Source organism: Pholis gunnellus (assembly GCF_910591455.1).
Source record: "Pholis gunnellus genome assembly, chromosome: 15".
In the NCBI taxonomy this organism is placed as follows: Eukaryota; Metazoa; Chordata; class Actinopteri; order Perciformes; family Pholidae; genus Pholis; species Pholis gunnellus.
In genome coordinates this window covers 11,227,660-11,243,970 of record NC_136542.1, presented here as the reverse complement: position 1 = coordinate 11,243,970, position 16,311 = coordinate 11,227,660, and the positions used below count along the sequence as shown (strand labels likewise).

The 16,311-nt window shown below is 41.6% G+C and overlaps 1 protein-coding gene across 1 annotated transcript; it reads right to left on the bottom strand.

The window, feature by feature from the left end:
* Positions 1–1,023: 1,023 nt before the first annotated feature.
* Positions 1,024–15,644, bottom strand: grhl1 (grainyhead-like transcription factor 1). The gene is made up of 16 exons (XM_079174507.1): positions 15,483–15,644; positions 13,104–13,293; positions 12,786–12,859; positions 11,871–12,004; positions 11,548–11,783; positions 10,995–11,077; positions 10,504–10,657; positions 10,291–10,402; positions 9,942–10,036; positions 7,669–7,912; positions 6,965–7,092; positions 5,622–5,650; positions 5,308–5,393; positions 3,854–3,939; positions 3,226–3,290; positions 1,024–2,396 (listed from the first exon to the last, which is right to left on the bottom strand). Exons 1-16 carry the CDS (start codon positions 15,500–15,502, stop codon positions 2,282–2,284), a joined length of 1,851 nt encoding a protein of 616 aa, XP_079030633.1. The 5' UTR covers positions 15,503–15,644; the 3' UTR covers positions 1,024–2,281.
* Between the last annotated feature and the right edge of the window lie 667 nt (positions 15,645–16,311).

Genomic DNA, 16,311 nt, shown 5'->3' with positions numbered 1-16,311 from the left:
CATCGAATGTGATATGAGGAACGACATTTACATTTTATGAAAAATAATCCATTGAAAAAACAAAACACCAGACAAATCCAGAAAAAAAGCAAACAGAGATAGGTGGATATTCAATGTCTGGCCAATACCCACATTATTCTTTGTCTTCTCTTATGTTGACTTAACATTTTACTGTAGGAAAATGTGATGGAAACCAAGGAGAGAGCATATGCCAGTTTCCCAACCTTGCTTAGAGTCATCTATACATCTTGACACCAACTGTTGGGTTGAAACAAGGACATCTCAAGAGAGAACGAGAGAGACCGTAAAACAGAGACACACCAGATGGCTTTGCACCAACGGACAACAGGGCAGCATGACAATGTTGGCGTGACCAGTTGGTTGAATTATAACCAAATGAGTCTTTAGGCCTTTCCTTACCTGCACTCCTGAGCCTTTAGAGAGTGTCATGTGCTTGGTAGGTGGTGGCATCATGAGTCCAACGTCTGACAGTCATAATAAACACAGGAAGTATAGCCTACGTGTGCCTGTCATACTGTAACTATCACTTCTAAAAGACCAAGTGTCTGTATAGACATTTAATGTCAATCCATTTAATAGATGATCAGATATTTCCGTCTGGACCAAAGTGGTGGCCCGGCTGATTGACATTACACCGTGTCAGTAATGTGACTCAAATATTAAAAACCATTTCCGAGGTTTCCGACAGAGCAGCTTCTCTGCGCCAGGCTGTCCTGTCATGCCTGTTTCCTGTGCATATATACTTACGGTTGATGCCCTGACATCTGTTCCTGTGGACACACACAGAAAACAGTGGCATGGAAAAGTTAATGTGTGCTGCAGCTCAACACATCATCCAGACAGATCTACTCTAACTTATTTAAAACCATTTCCTATTCATAGAGTACAGGTCTGTTGTAAAATGGACAGTTTGAGTTATATGTGGGCTGTGTTTGAAAAGGAATGAAATATGTGAAACAGTATGAGAGATCACAAGGAAGGAAAGGTCTCAGACAACCGAAACAGAAGCTGCTGGAGAGCTTTTATTGGTCAAATCCTTTACAAAAAAAAACACATTAATAACTTTTTATCCCTTGACATGTAAGGTGAGAATAACTTCATATAAAAAGGAAAAAAAAACATTATATTAATAGGAATAATAGAAATTTGGATATATATAGTTAATAAAAAAAAAACAATGACCCACATCCATCTCTTAATAAATATATACACATAAGTACTGAAATACAAAAGGAGGGATCAGATAGATCCATTTTTTCAGTGGATATATACAACAATATTTCCTTAAAAAACATTTAGTTTTATCAGATAATTTGTATTATATACCGTAGTTATGGCAATAGAGGAGATGTTATTTTTCCGAATGTGTCTGAACCTAAATGTGATATTGCACTTCCAGAACAGCCTGACTGTTCTAGACATTCATTGACCTATTTCATCGACATTCAGAAAACTACTCTACAGGGGAACGGTAGCTGTGTTTTAGCATCGTTATCGATATATATATATATTTAATGACTATTTAATACTTACAAAAAGGCCATTTTTATATTGATCTGACAAAAAAACATATTTTAAGTCATTTCATTCACAAACAACATGTATCCTATGCTAAAAAAGTACAACAAACATTTACATTATTCTACCCTAATTGTATGATGGTTGAAGAGTTTTGCACACTAAATACTGCCATGTTGTTTAGTATTAATACACTGAACCACTGGGGCTCCGTCAACGATTTGCTGTCTTCATTTTGGGCACAGAATCCCCAACTTTACAGATTGTAATCATCAGTGCTATGGCTTCAGCAAGCAAAAGACGAGCCGTTTCCCCTTATGAAAAGAAACACTGCTGCTTGCATAGCATGAGGTATAGCAGCACCAGAAATGCTCTGCACACAAATTTACAAAAGTAGGCATTATTATCTGAGGTGCAACTTACTGGATACAAAATAAAGATGTCTTAACAATAAAACCTGTCCTCACTTGTTGATTGGTATGCACAGAAAAGGTTTTAAAATGAATCTTACATATCTAATCAACATTGTGATCTATTAAGAGCTATGGCTTTTTTAAAATACCTCTTGTGGGATTTTTAAAATTTGTTTGACGTTTATACAGCACAAAGTCAACATGATTTAAGTTTTAAATCAAGTCCATAATCACTGCATAACTAGACGTGTAAACCACTACTCCTGACGGTTTCATTTCATTCATCCTCCATCCCGCTGGTCTGGGTGATGTCACCTCCTCCCATCCAATCAGATCTCAGTGAGGGTGAGTTTGTACATCTCGCCCATCTGCTCCATGGTGATCTGGAACGTGTCTTCATTGGAGTAGTGTTTGATGATGTTGTCGTCCATGTGCACTAGGATCCTATTATATATCAGATATGGGGGTTAGTGACCTGTTCATTTCATCTTCATCCCAACAAAAACTAAAGACTAGTGTCCCTAATTAAACAACCTACAATCTGCTGTATGTACTTTTCAAGCAATACTCTTGTACACTTTATTGAAAATGTTGCTACAGCCAGCAGTTGAATAGAGCCAAGCTAGCTATTTCCCCCTGTTTCCAGTCTTTGTGCTAAGCTAAGCTAACCAGCTGCAGCCACATTTTTGCTGATCAAATATATGTTAGCAGTGGTATCAATCTGCTCTTCTAACTTTAGTCCTTTAAGATGTGTTGCACTACAGCAAGGTTTTGCTCAAGAGCATGGCTCTACCTTAAATATGCTCAATGCAATCATTGCACAATTCAATTTACCTTCAACATCCCAATTATGGTGATGTCAATCAAGCCTGTGTGGGTCTGTTCCTACAGCTCATGATTGGCTGATAAGCATCACAGCAGCAGCTAGTCTGATTGCTAATGTTCAATCCACTCACAAACTACCAAATAAATACGCATTAGAAATATGTTTGGAAGTTAAATCAGGCAAAATATCAGTGTGGTTTGGCGTAAGTGTAAAGGAGTTTTGGCCTCTCTGTAAAAGGGATAAGACTTAAATCAGCCAATGATGAATCTGGGGAAAATTGATTGACCCTCTTATTATGCACATTTTGACAGAGAACTACATTTTGCTTTATTTGCCTATTAAAAAAAAAAATCCTGCTGTAGGAAGAATATTTGTTTTTTAATAATGCCAGGTCCTTCACAAAGGTCCTACACATAATGTAGTGCAGTGTCAATAAATCAAACTCACCCTTTCTTGCACTTCTTATAGACTTTTCCAACCTTATCCAAAGGTAATTCATACTTCTCTGAAATCTGGTTGAAACAAAAACACAAATCAATGTAAAATTATTGAAAGAAACATAAACGCTTGAACAAAGACAATTCTAATCCTTAACTGACATCTGGTTCATCTGTTATAGCTCATCAATTCCACTGTTGGTTCTCCATAATTACTGAACACGGCCCCTGTAGCCTAAATGCAGCCTCACGCCCGCCTCTTTTCATACTTCTATTTCTTTTTGCATTTTACACACCCTTGTCCCACATTCTCCTCTTCCGCTTTCTCCATTTGCTCTTTTCCACAACTTTTTTTCCCACCCCTCCCCTCCATTACTGCATGCTTTCATCGCCTGTGCCCCTTTTTAACTCTCTCTCTCTCTCTCTCTCTCTCTCTCGCTCTCTCTCTTTATTTCCCCGATCCACTCCTTGTATTCTCGAGTCGGTGTCCTCTCACAGGTTATTTAACCTGCCATTGTTTCTTAGACACACAGGGAGAACTGGGTTTCAAGTGCATTGGCCCGAGACCTCCAATATGAAACAAAAACATGAAGCGCAATACCAGCCACTACCAGCACGATGATCTGAAGTCAACTTACAGCTTCCACCAGGCCTTTCAGCGTGGGATTCTTCAGCATGAGGGCATCAAACACCTCCTCCGTCTCCTTGCGCACGTACAGCAGGACTGTGTGGTGAAAAAGAAAAAGAAGAGGCGGGAATTCGTCAAAGCCAAGCATGTATGTTCATGGGTTGGACACAAAAGCAAACCCCAAATCTGGCCTCAGACAAAAGTCACTGGCAGGCGTGAAGCGTTCATTCGCATCAGTATAACAGCTTGACTGCTGGTTTGGTACCCATATGTTTAATCCATTAGTAAAGTTAAAGATGTACTGTTATAAACTAAATACAACCCTGCCAGACTTTACAGGCACTCATCCAGGCTCAAAGAAGTGGCACTGGGCCCAGACAAAGCACACCTAGAAAGCACACTCAGTATACATGGACAGACCCCCCTCTGATTCACAACACTCAGTCTTCTTAAAATAGATCATGCCCTAAATAGCTTTTCTTGTGTTGTTTTCCAACCTGTTGTGGCCTCTAAACACAACAAATATTTAAAGACGTAACTATGTGTATAAGAGTTTTTTCACTAGTTAGAGCGAAACCAAATAAGAAAGAAGTGAAACAGTACGATAAGTGACTCTGTGGTGGTGTTCCCTAATGCTACAGCATATATAGGCCACAGTTCATTGTGGTCTGGAGCTGCCGGGGTTAACTGTCTTTGAGACGGACATCATTTGGAAGCTGTTCAGCACATTGGCAGACGAACGTCAACATGACATTTTTTTAACTGGAAAAACACAACAGCTGTTCTTTCAAAGATTATAGAGAACTTCACCTAAACCTTTAACTCAATTTAGTTCGATTTAAGGTCAATTTCATCCGACAAATTGGTCATGCTTTTTGCTGAATCATGCTTCATTTGAGATTTATTTTATGGTTGTAGAGTGATACACGAGTGGCTTTGTGACTCTATTGGCTATAAGTATGCAGGTGTATCTATGTAGAATCTGTGTGAAACAGATTTTAAATGATCAAGTTGAAGCCCATAACTTTCCCCTTCTAACACATCTTTAAGGATATAGTTACACATTTTAGTATTGAAAAAATGTTTGCTGATTGCCTATGAATAGTATCTAGGGTAAAGGGCACAGACTTGTTTGCATGAGTGCGTGCACGTAGTTATCAGTGGTATTTTGTTGGGTCAGTGGAGGCTTTGGACACGTGCATGTGTTTTGAAGGACCTGGAATAATCACATGGCTCAGAGAGGGAGGGGGAGAGGGAGGGAGGGGGAGAGAGAGAGAGAGAGAGAGAGAGAGAGAGAGAGAGAGAGAGGGAGAGAGAGAGAGAGATGCCTCCAGGGGCTGACCACAGCAAACACACACACTTTAACACACAGATTTTTCCCCTGAGAAGAGCATAACTCACCTGATGAGCATGTTAACAGTCAAAGCATTACAATACAGCAACACACACACACACACACAGTACCTTTCTTTGGTTCCCCTCCTCTCGCCATCTTGTTTGGGGGCGAACCGAACTCCTCATCACTGAAGGGTAATCTCTTCATGCCCGAGCTGCAGTGGACACACACACAAATCACTACTGAAATGCCCGTAAAACCAGCTAACAGGCTGTAAAACTGACACGTATGCACACAATGCCAACGCTCATTTCCTAGAAACAACCTATGTATCTCTGTATTCCTGTTACTGGGAAGGAGCCAAAGGTTGTCTCGGTTCAAAACGACTTCAAAAGCAAGTGTGAAAAGAGCAAGTGTAAAATCAGAGCTTCAGTGAACTCACCTGTCCTCTCCGTCTTCTGTCGGGAAAGACTGCAGAGGAAACAGAAAAAGAAAAATTAACTCATATGGAAGATAAGAGTTTTTTAAATAAACTACCAACTATATCTAGTTTCAGAGATGACTTTAATAGTATCAGCAATAGATATCTGAGTGTTGGGTACCCAATATAAATTAAATAATTTTAATATATATCCTGCAATGCATGTTTAAACATTTACAACTCTGTCACTGCTGCAGTACTACAGCCAGGTCAAAGTTACACTGCAGCAACACGTTGTATATGTGCTGGCTGTGTTCAGTTATACAGTAAATTACAGAGTGCATGAAACTCCTTCAACCAATTCACTATCTTAAATAATGTAAAAGTCAATGTCAAATATTTAGTTGTCTTTTTTTAAATTCTCAGAAAGCTGCTGTTCTAGTGGAGCCTTTTTTTTCTCTGCAACTGTATTGATTGCAGGCATTGCTGTTAATAGAATTCTATTCTGAGAGGAAACCCTGTAAACCCAGAGTTTATCAGAAACCGATAGCAGTTCAGTCAGGTTCAATGTCGTTGCCTACACCAGAAATAACCTCCTGTCCCTCCCTCAGCCTGTTAGTGCAAGGTAGACTTAGTTATTCAGCTGGGACAGCTCATAATGTGGCCAGAAGGGGGCACTCAAAGGTCACAAGTAGTTAAATTATTTTTTTCCTCCAGAGACATTTACTACAAATAAAGCAGCTCACCTTACGTGTCAAAGAAAACATGAAAAGTGCCTGAAATGATGTGTCCAGGCCAGGCCCACACACACACACACACACACACACACACACACACACACACACTCTGAAAGTGTGATGTCACGTGTACATCCTGACTGGAAGAAGCAAAGCTCAGAGTCCAGTCAGAGGAAGAAAAAAACCTGACAAATGGGGTCGGTAAAATCTGCCACATACAGCATCCACGCATCATCAACGCTGCAGTCTGCAGTCCTCTCTTCGTCTCTAAATCTACCTCTTTACTTTCCTCTGAGCATGCGAACACATAAAGTTAGCAGTACAGGTAGTATCTTCCGAAACCCCCGGTTCTTTTTGAGTCACTGGTAAATGATTCATCCAGCTATTGGTATCTAGGACTCAGAGCTCCAAACCAGAACTCAATGTTCCTGCCAACTAGCAAGCAATCATGTCACCTCGACCCAGCTGGCTGATGAGTGGGTGGAGGCAGAAATAAAACTGTTTATGGACCATCGAAGATGCAACACATGTTACATAAATGTAGCAAAACAAAGTGTGTATGGTCAGAAATGACAGGCAAGACATGTTGGTCCGTGCTGGAGCTGTATGTCTGTGACTGGCACTCACGTGGCGCTGGAAGGTCGAGAAGTGGATGTCAGGAATGAAAAGGACGGGCTGGGTCTCGTGGTCGGTCATCATCTTGAAGATGGTCACATCGTTGCGTTTCTGGAGGATGGGAACTTTGGCATCCACAACTGGAAGGAAAGGACGCAACAGGGAGTAGTACATTTTTTATTAGGTGTCCATTAAGTGTCTTTAAAGTCTGCATTCATTTTATTGTTATGGCTGCCTGGGAGCAGCACAACAAGCTGTCAGACATTGACAAAGAATCACTTTATAACGTTATTACACATCCAGCAAACACAGAGCAACATAAGCATTTAGAGTTGTGTGCCTGGGCACATTTAAGGCCAATGTGAGTCTTAAGGTCTAACTTTGCCTGTCTGCTGTTTGGTGCTGGGACGGTAGCTTACAGTGGGTTCATCAGACAGCACTAGCTGTGGCTGGAGTGGTGTGAGTGGGTTCATCACTGCCAGCGTCCACTTTCACATTACACATAGTCATTCATTTCAGCTTTAGGACAAAAACGATGATCTTATAGGTGATTTGGGGTCAGAAAGAGCCTAGGTGTTGTATTTGTGTTATCTGTTATGACTAATGCACTTAAACTCTGGGATTAGGTGGGAAAATAATCTAGATCAAAAATAATAGCAGTTTCAGTCCCCTTCTCATGCATGTTATACAAGGTGAAGTACTCAAGAGTGACTCACAGGCCAGGCCAGGGTTGAGCTCAGCGACCTTCCCTTTCCTGCGGGACTGCTTCCTCTCCTCGTCTCGGATCTTCCTCTCGGCTCCCTTGTCACAGAAGACTTTGATCTGGCAGAAGGCGCGGTGGATGGGCTTGTTGCTGCGGTTGTTGTAGCTGTAGGTGTCAATCTGCAGGTTCAGAGGAAGACCCTTCACACCCTTCTGGGAGGAGAAGTCGGTGCTCAGACAGTTGACGGAGATGAAGATCTGTGGAGGGAGGAACAGTTGTGTTTAAAGCACAGGGAACATGTCAATCTTCACCCGTACAAAGTTGGAGAAACAAACGTATACAGTAAAAACATCCACAAGCTTTGTCAATTAAAGTCAACTGCAACTTATATTTCTTTAATAGCTGCTTCTAAATCATGAAGGTTTTCATTAATTATTCAATCATCCACTTAGCATCATAGTGTAACACTGAAGGCCTTTCTGCTGCTCAGTCCTCAGACTACATTCAGTGTTCTGTGTTGCCCTCCATTGGTCAACTACAGTCATCACAGGCTCATATTTTTTTCTCCCGTGGAGATGCTCCCTCGGTCCTCCTGGTGCTTGTATTGGAAACAGGTTATCATTGTGTCAACAAGACACACTATCATAACATTTATGAAAGCATCGAACAGAGAGGAACCAAGGAGTGAGCAGCAGCTATCACAGATCATATAGATATTATTAAAAGGCCAAAAGAAAAAGTTATCTGAGTGAATGCATTTGTGCATTGCATAAATTCAGTAAAACCCTCTGGAGTCAGTCTATTCATCGATGAATACACTGAGCATTTTATTTATACATCGTATTCATATAGCATGTAGAGACAAGCTGATGTCACAATGTCTGTCAAGTTGGAATAAAATCCCTTTACAAGTAAATACACTGTGTTATAGTTGTATTTCTTACATTGTTTTGTGCATCATATTTTCTGCAACCTTGAATTGTTCTATGGTAATATTTGGGGTGAAGATTTATAAGTTTCTCGATGTGCTTACGTTTCTTTTCTTGTATTTGGGGTTTCTGGCTGCTTTATACTAAGCATTAAAGAAATAATTTTCGTCCTTTTTGATAACATCAGTTAACTGCCCCAGAGCAGGTAAACAAAAGGGAGGGGCTGCCTATTGCAAATACGCCACAATACATATATGCTGCAAAGCAATCACCCCTGGGGGAAGGCCAGACACCTGCTCACACACAGAGAGAAAATGAGAAAGAGAGGTAAATACGGACACACACACACACACACAATTTTTTATCTGTCATACAACATCTCATCTAATTGATGAGATGCTCAAACAACGCAGCAGGGTGGTGCTTCAAATATACACACAAGGATGAACATCCTATGGACACAGGCCTCGAGTCATGAGACAGTTAGACCCACATCCTGGTGTGTGTGTGTGCGTGAGAGACGTTTGTGACTATTTCAGTTGTAGCGCACAGAGAGCAAGACGCTGGAGATGATCCGTGGCGCCATGTTGTCTCTTCGTCTGTATAGGTTGTCAGTCGTCCTCCATCTCGGGCTGACAGTGGACTGGTGCCAGGGAGCGCCGACATGAGGGTCAACAACAAATGAAAAATGGAAGAGGGAGAGAGGACAGGAGCTCCTCCTTTCAGTCATCTCTCCTACCCGTTGAACAGGATTTTATGTGTTAACTGTGTGATCCGGTCTTCGTCCACCCCCCCTGCTGAGTTTCCTCATTCTTGCACTCTTTGTTGCAACTGTCTGGTGTGCAGAAATACCTTAACACACAGCATCACAATAGGGGAGACAGGCAGGTTGGACGAGTCAAGAAACACCACACACCTCAACGTCTCCACGCAACAAGACTAAACACACAAGAGGAGGGGAGGAACGACGTGACCGCATCCTCACTCTTCTATTTAGGCCCCAATCTTCTTTAACGACTGTTTTGGAGGATCACAATGAACAAAGCTGCTGATGATCACCGACAAAGGGGTGTTAACACCTGAAACCTAAATTCTGGTCTTTGGCAAAACACACAAGACCTTAAAAAAAATAGGAGGAGTAGTTGATTTTTGGCTTAAGGTTTCACGTGTGTCGATGTGAAAAGTTCAAGGCTCGTATTAAGAGTTCAAGACAAGGAAGTATATGAAAACCCTGTGGACCAAACACTGTTCTTGATCCTACATAAATGATGTCAGAAGCAGCCTTGGGATTTGAATATGGTGTCAATCAGATGTATATCTGTGCGTCTGTTTGTGAGTGTCTCTTTTACTGTCTTACTTTGGCCTCGTCATTGGTGTCCCAGGTGAAGGAAATGGCGTTATAGGAAATCTCCTCGATGTTACCAATGGTGTTGAAGCTCTCCTTGTAGTCAGCTGTCACAATAAGACAACAGTTTAGTGAATTTAATAGCAGTGTAACAAAGTGTAAAAGTGTAGGGAAACTTTATATTTATTTATGACATGCTGAGGTTTTAAAGGCTGCAGAATGAATCCCAAGCAACACACTTTTTCTTGCTAGCTATACTGCTAAGCTACTAATTTGACACTTTATTGCAGCACTTTTGTTCTGCTAAATGGTACATATAATTTATGTGATTGACAGTTTAAATAAAAATAGTGGTTCTTACCAATGTCCAGACACCTCTGTTTGGCAGTGTGCTGTCTGGAGTGCCAGTACTTCCAGTGCTTCAGCTGATCATCTCTGCACTTCTCCTCTCCAAACACCACCATCACTACACTCTGGCAATGGATGAACAAAGGTTAAAATGATAATTTAGCATTTGATTTAAGTGATTAATCCTATGTTGTTGTCCTGTTTTAGATGTATTTCTTATTCTTACCCTGACTTTGGTAATGGGCTGGTGCATTCCTTTGTTGTCAACCTCCCTGAGGGTGATCGGGTAAAACTGTCCCTTATTGAGGTACGTCATCGTCCCGTCACCTGTCTTCTGACGCAGAGACTTGGACGCCTCAAGAGTGTACTCAAAGTTATTCCTAAAATACGGTAAAAAAAAAAAAGAAGCAGAATGAAACCAACATCAAGAATAAAACATGTGGAAAAGGCTTTTATTTTCTGTAAAACTGGATGACAATGCAACAATAGCATTCAAAAACCAAAGCATAATGGGGCACGCTTCATTTATCAAGTGCAGCTAAAACGCGAGTGTGCGGGGCCAGAGAACGCCCGTGTGTGCCGACTCTTGTCTTTCACACGGAGGGTAGTCTGGTGTCTCCCTTGTGACTGCCATGAATGAGGCCGTTCTGGGGTGTTGTGTTAAAAAGCTGAATGGCGGTGGAAGTTGGACGGCGGGCAGTCGGCAGTGCGACTTACCCCGGCATGGTGTTAAAGTGAGTGTAGTCCTCAGGCGTCATGGACGCCATACGTAACTGGATATCCCCAGGGAAGGAAAAGACCTGCAGCGCAAAAAGAAAACAGATAAAGAGTGAAGTGAGGTCCCAGCAAAAAGAGGATATTAAACAGCTACTTTGCTTTGATTTTCAATTATTTATTTTCATTTTAATAGCCTTCCTTCAATTCCCCCTCACTTTTTCCTGTACAGGCGTTTTGTTGGGTTACTCCATTCTGAGGTAATTCGCCTCCAGGTAAAATAGAAAAAGAGGAGAGCGAAAGGGCTTTGGCTATTGAAGGAGAAGAGTACAGCACTTTATTGTGTTTGTGAGACAATGGCATAATAACACACTGGCCGCTATTTTGGCATGTTCAAATAAAACCAGGGAAGGCTAAGCCCACCGCTGGCTCCATGGGATCAGGTGAATATCCTATTGTGTGATGGGAGAGATCTGAGAGCGGAGAGGAGAGGAAGGAGGGGGTTTGTAGGGAGAGCATTAGCGGGGTTTAGAAAGAGGGGGATCGAAACACACACCTCCTGGGAACCATCCTTGTAACTCTCGGAGAAGGTGGAGTCAGGGGGCGTGCGGGACTGGGTGCTGGGGCTGAACTGTATGGTGTTGTGGGTGAGCTGGCGGTCAAAGACGCCCACATGGCCGTCGGTTTCGGCGCAGTTGTTTGGCACGGTCACTGAGAAGCCATGGGTGGGCCCCTCCGTCTTGACGGGCGGGTAGTTTGGCACGGTGGCAATGGAAACGGTGACGGTCGTGTCTGAATAGACAAAATCAGCAAACTGACGATCAGATTTTCTGTTTTTAAGCTGCTCGTCTCTGTTTATGCTGTTGAATGTGAACAGACCTGGTGAGGGGAACTGGGCCCTCTTCTCCTGGGCCAGCTGAAGAACATTGAAGGGCCCCTTGAGGACCTGGATCCTGTTCTCCATACCGCTTTCCTGAAGTGGAGCTATGGAGTGTCCGGCCTGCATCTGGTGTCTGCAACAAACAAAAACAACACATAGCACTGGATTTTTTTGGGGTTATCTTGCTTTTTGTGAATCTCGTTATCAAAACTAACATTAAAAACTCTTTCATATCCCCTGATATGAGCACATCTACCATTTCAGGACCACTATTCTAATTAAACTCATATTTTAAGTTATACGTAGTTATTTTACTGGCTTTAACTTGTGCTTGTGTTTTTTTTCTATTTTGTATATGTGTTCATGGGATTTGTGTGTTTTATTCTGTGTTTTCACTGCTGTGCAACCAATTTAGGGACAAATGAAGTGATTGAATACCGTAGACAACCAATATGAACGCACTAATATTGGATTCAGGTACTACACACCATTAAAAGCTCTCAAGCATAATTCTTTTATTCTCCTTTGAGAATTTAAACTTGCGATTGTCTTTGTTAATCCTTTTTGTGTCACTGTGCGACTCTCTTGAAAAATAAGTCTTGATGTCAGGAAGATCCCCTAATGAATAATGTTATAATAATGTTTATATTATTATTTAACTTTAATCTAGTGAATTCGACTCCACAATTGTGTTCATGCTAAAATCAAGCTTGGTTTTTTTGTCCTGAAGAGATGTTTTGGAGAAACAAGGTGCTCCTCCTTAAATGAATTAGTGAGCAGTCAAGGCTGCACTCTGCACTGCTCACTTGTATATATGCAAATGTGGACACAAAATTCAGAGAATGCGAAAGGGCTCAAATCCCTCTGTTGCCTTATTGCCGTGGTTCCCCTCTGCTTTTCGTGCTGTTGCTTACCTTTTGTTGGGATCCACATCACAGACCAGGGCTTCTGGCTTGCTTTGGGTTATTGTTCTCTTTTCCCTGGGCACCTGTATGGGAGGGTAAACACAGCCGCTCAGCGTCTGACCACATCACATCCAACAAGCTGGGTCATCCTGCTGTCTATAGATCAGTTACATGACATGAGCTCTGCCTCACAGATGCTGCTTGATGGTCGGATGTCAGTATGGAAAAAGATCACATAAAGCCTGTAAGGATTTGGTAACTAACCCCCGATACAAGATTTTACACTTTTGATTGCTTCCAGATCCACTGCTAAGGTTTTCCTGTTACCTTATAGTAGTCGTACAGAAGGCCTAGAGCTGCGGCGCTGTCCTCATCCCCGTTTATGCTCATCATGGCCTTGGTGGCAGCCGTCAGCGGGTTCTCCAAAAAGGATTTCCAGGCTTCGTCTTCTGTGGTGAAGGAGCGACGCTGGCCGCCATAGCCCGGCTCGTTCTGGAGAACCAGGACCGCACGCTTACTGTGAAAAGATAGAGTTTCATAAGTGGCGTGTACAAATTAATTTTTAAGCTGTTAAAGCTTTTTAACAGTGCATATAAAAGTTTTTCAGTTTTCAGTTGTCAACAGTTTAAGGTTTATACGGTATGGACACTACTCATACATGTTTAAAAAAAAGCAAACATAGACTGTGGGATTAATATCTCCCGTAATGAGCTTCTTCTCAAGCATTCCACAGATTGATTTGTCTCACTGACTTCAAGTCGAGTTCACAAAGCCAAGACCTACAATCACAGCCTCGTTCAGAACAGACAAACAGGTTATAAGAGCGAGAGATCAGCCAACTAGATGTTCTTTATACGTAAGACCTGTTGTTCAAGCTTTTCAACGATTGTGTAACAAATCTCAGCCATCAAACCACCGAGGTGTCTCGAGTGAAAGATGCTCTACAGGCTCGTCCGGTGCGACGACTCGGGAACTTCTCATTGGCTGAGAAGCTGACCGCAAGTGACGTAACTAACCCTGCCACATTCCAGCACCATGCTAGTGTTTTCGTAAGAGAACCATGAGATTTTATTCAAAGTCACTGGCTGCGTCTTTCTCCTCCTCTTCCTCTTCCATCTTGTGAGGCCTTTAGGGTCATTGCTTTGTAAACAGGACTGAGTTGGACAAAAACCAGCACATACCAGCTTGTGTTTCGATGTGTCTCATCTGCTGGTAATAGTCATAACGTGTTCATTTAAGCTCATTGAACTCAGGTAAACGTCTTCAATCTAAAAAAGAAATGAATACACAATATCAACACGTGAGAAACGTTGATCATTTCAACACTGAACTCGGAGTAAATTGTAATGTTTGCTCAGTTTATATTTACTTAGACGCGTTAAGCCAAAAAAGTAAAGTCATTAGTCGAGCTCTTGTTATTGAAGTTTCATCTATCATTAGCTTTCCTTGTCAAACTTTGGAAACTACACACACTTACAATACGCCTTCAATCATCTGGCCACTAAATCCAACTGCCTGATTTTCTGCCACTACGAAGTGATTATGACAAAGTGTAAGCTGACTGGCTCAGTTTCCATGTTCAGTATCTACAACAAATACAGCTTTTTTTCCGCTCAATTGTCAAAGCTAAGTGATAATTAGTAATCCTATATCTAATTGTGCTATTCATAAAAGGCAACCTGATAATATCCATTATTTACTGGTAATAAAACTCTAAGGACTTGTAATCCATTACTAAAACAAAAAAAAGAGTTTGATTGTTTTTTTAGACAGAGATTGAAATTAGATTGCACTTGTAGTCAGTAACGCAGCATGATTTCTCTTTTTTAATGTACAAGAACATGAAAAAAATATATATAATATTTAGAGAACTGTGCAATGCATTTAGTATCACATTTTTGACACTTAAAACATTTGAGTCATGTAGAGTAAAATCCACTAATCTCATATGGCCCTGTGCTTGCTTAGACTTCTGTCTGTGTCAGTAAAGTCGAGCCAACGCCTAGCAGGTGTACAATTTCACTCCCGTCAAAACTTCCCTCGTTATTGCCCTCAAAAACCATACAGAATATAGGCTAAGAATTTTCACCAACATGCGTTTTACTTTTATTTTTTAAGTGAAGCTGTTGATCAAAACTCCGTCATGAATATACAACCATCTGCAGAGACAGTTTATTTAGCTGACAGCTCGCTGCTGAGGTTCATGCTTATTCCTAAACAAACATCATCGAGACTATCCACATAACTGTTCGAGCTTAAAGCGAGATTAAACAATAAACCGCCCATCTCTATCACGAGACAGTTTTTCATTCCAACAGTTTTTTCTGCTCGCACGACAGGTGGGGATACACCTGTACAGGCTTGAACATGACAGGTGAAATCAGCGGAGTTACACCATGGGAAACTATGAGATATAATCGCTATCCAGCATGGCAGCCAAGTCTTAGAGTAAACTCACCCTGACAAAAAAGCTATGATAAATAACCCTAAAAATAACACTTACGCATCAGAACACATTTTACAACATCAGACAGCAGCTGCAGGTCAGAGGTGGACCACCGTGTCTAAAGGGTTTTAGTAATCCGTCAGTGCCATGAACTCACAAACACAGTGTAAGAATTCCCACAATATTAAAAGTAAGTATTTCAAGCCTATAATGTCTCGTGCTCATCATGCCTGCTGTAAATGCAGAGTCAGGACACTTACTTGTCATGCTCCTGTGACATTTCGGTCGGTCGAACTGGACTTTCTAGTTGGTACTGAAAATCCGATCCGTCTTCTTTACCGAGGAAAACTCCGCCGCTAACGCTGGATGAGGGCTGCGGCAACAAACAAGGTGTCCCCTTCTGAGAGAACGGGTTTTGTCAGCTTTTCTCGCTTTTTTGGGGCAATGCTGAGAAATTAAGGCCGGTTTTACCTGTGACAGGCGCGCGGATTGGATTACAGGTGGACGGGAGGGCGGGGCCATACTGTCAATTACCCTCTCTGAGGTTGTGATTGGCTCACCTGGTGGCCTACCTGTAAAGGGACTCGGGGGTGAGCCAGAGGAGGAGCAGGGTTCCACAGCTGGGACTTTATCATGTTGGGTTATTAATTGGGAAAGAAATGCGTTCTAATATTTCATTATTTGAGGTGATTAAAGGGTTGAATATAAAAAAGCTGATCAAAAGATAAAAAGGACAACACACCAAAGGGTGAAAAAAAAACAAGCAAGGATGCGCCAGTATTACAATTGAATCACAACTGATAAATGTATTTACACAAACCCGTGGTGGGGTGCTAATTTAAGGACTGGATGAGCAAGGGACACCATCTTGTGGGTATTGTCACTGCAGCATTATGATATTGGTTGTATGTGTAAGAGTATAGTCCAGCCCTTCAACAGGAATCAAATAAAAAAGCTCAAACACAACAACCTCATGGGTATCTGCAGGTATGATCAGATTCCTAAAATGCATAATCTGTAAACATCACTGCATGGAGCTCATGGAAATTCTTGATAATCATTAATGCAAGTTAACATGAAGCTAAGAAT

What these genes read in the sequence shown, in the direction of transcription:
- grhl1 (XM_079174507.1), bottom strand. Translation starts at nt 15,502, where the DNA reads ATGTCACAGGAGCATGACAA. An exon ending in GGCCCAGTTCCCCTCACCAG is followed by an intron (nt 11,784 to 11,870) that starts GTCTGTTCACAT and finishes TTGTCTATTCAG; the next exon opens with ACACGACCGTCACCGTTTCC. An exon ending in ACAAGGATGGTTCCCAGGAG is followed by an intron (nt 11,078 to 11,547) that starts GTGTGTGTTTCG and finishes TTTGCGCTGCAG; the next exon opens with GTCTTTTCCTTCCCTGGGGA.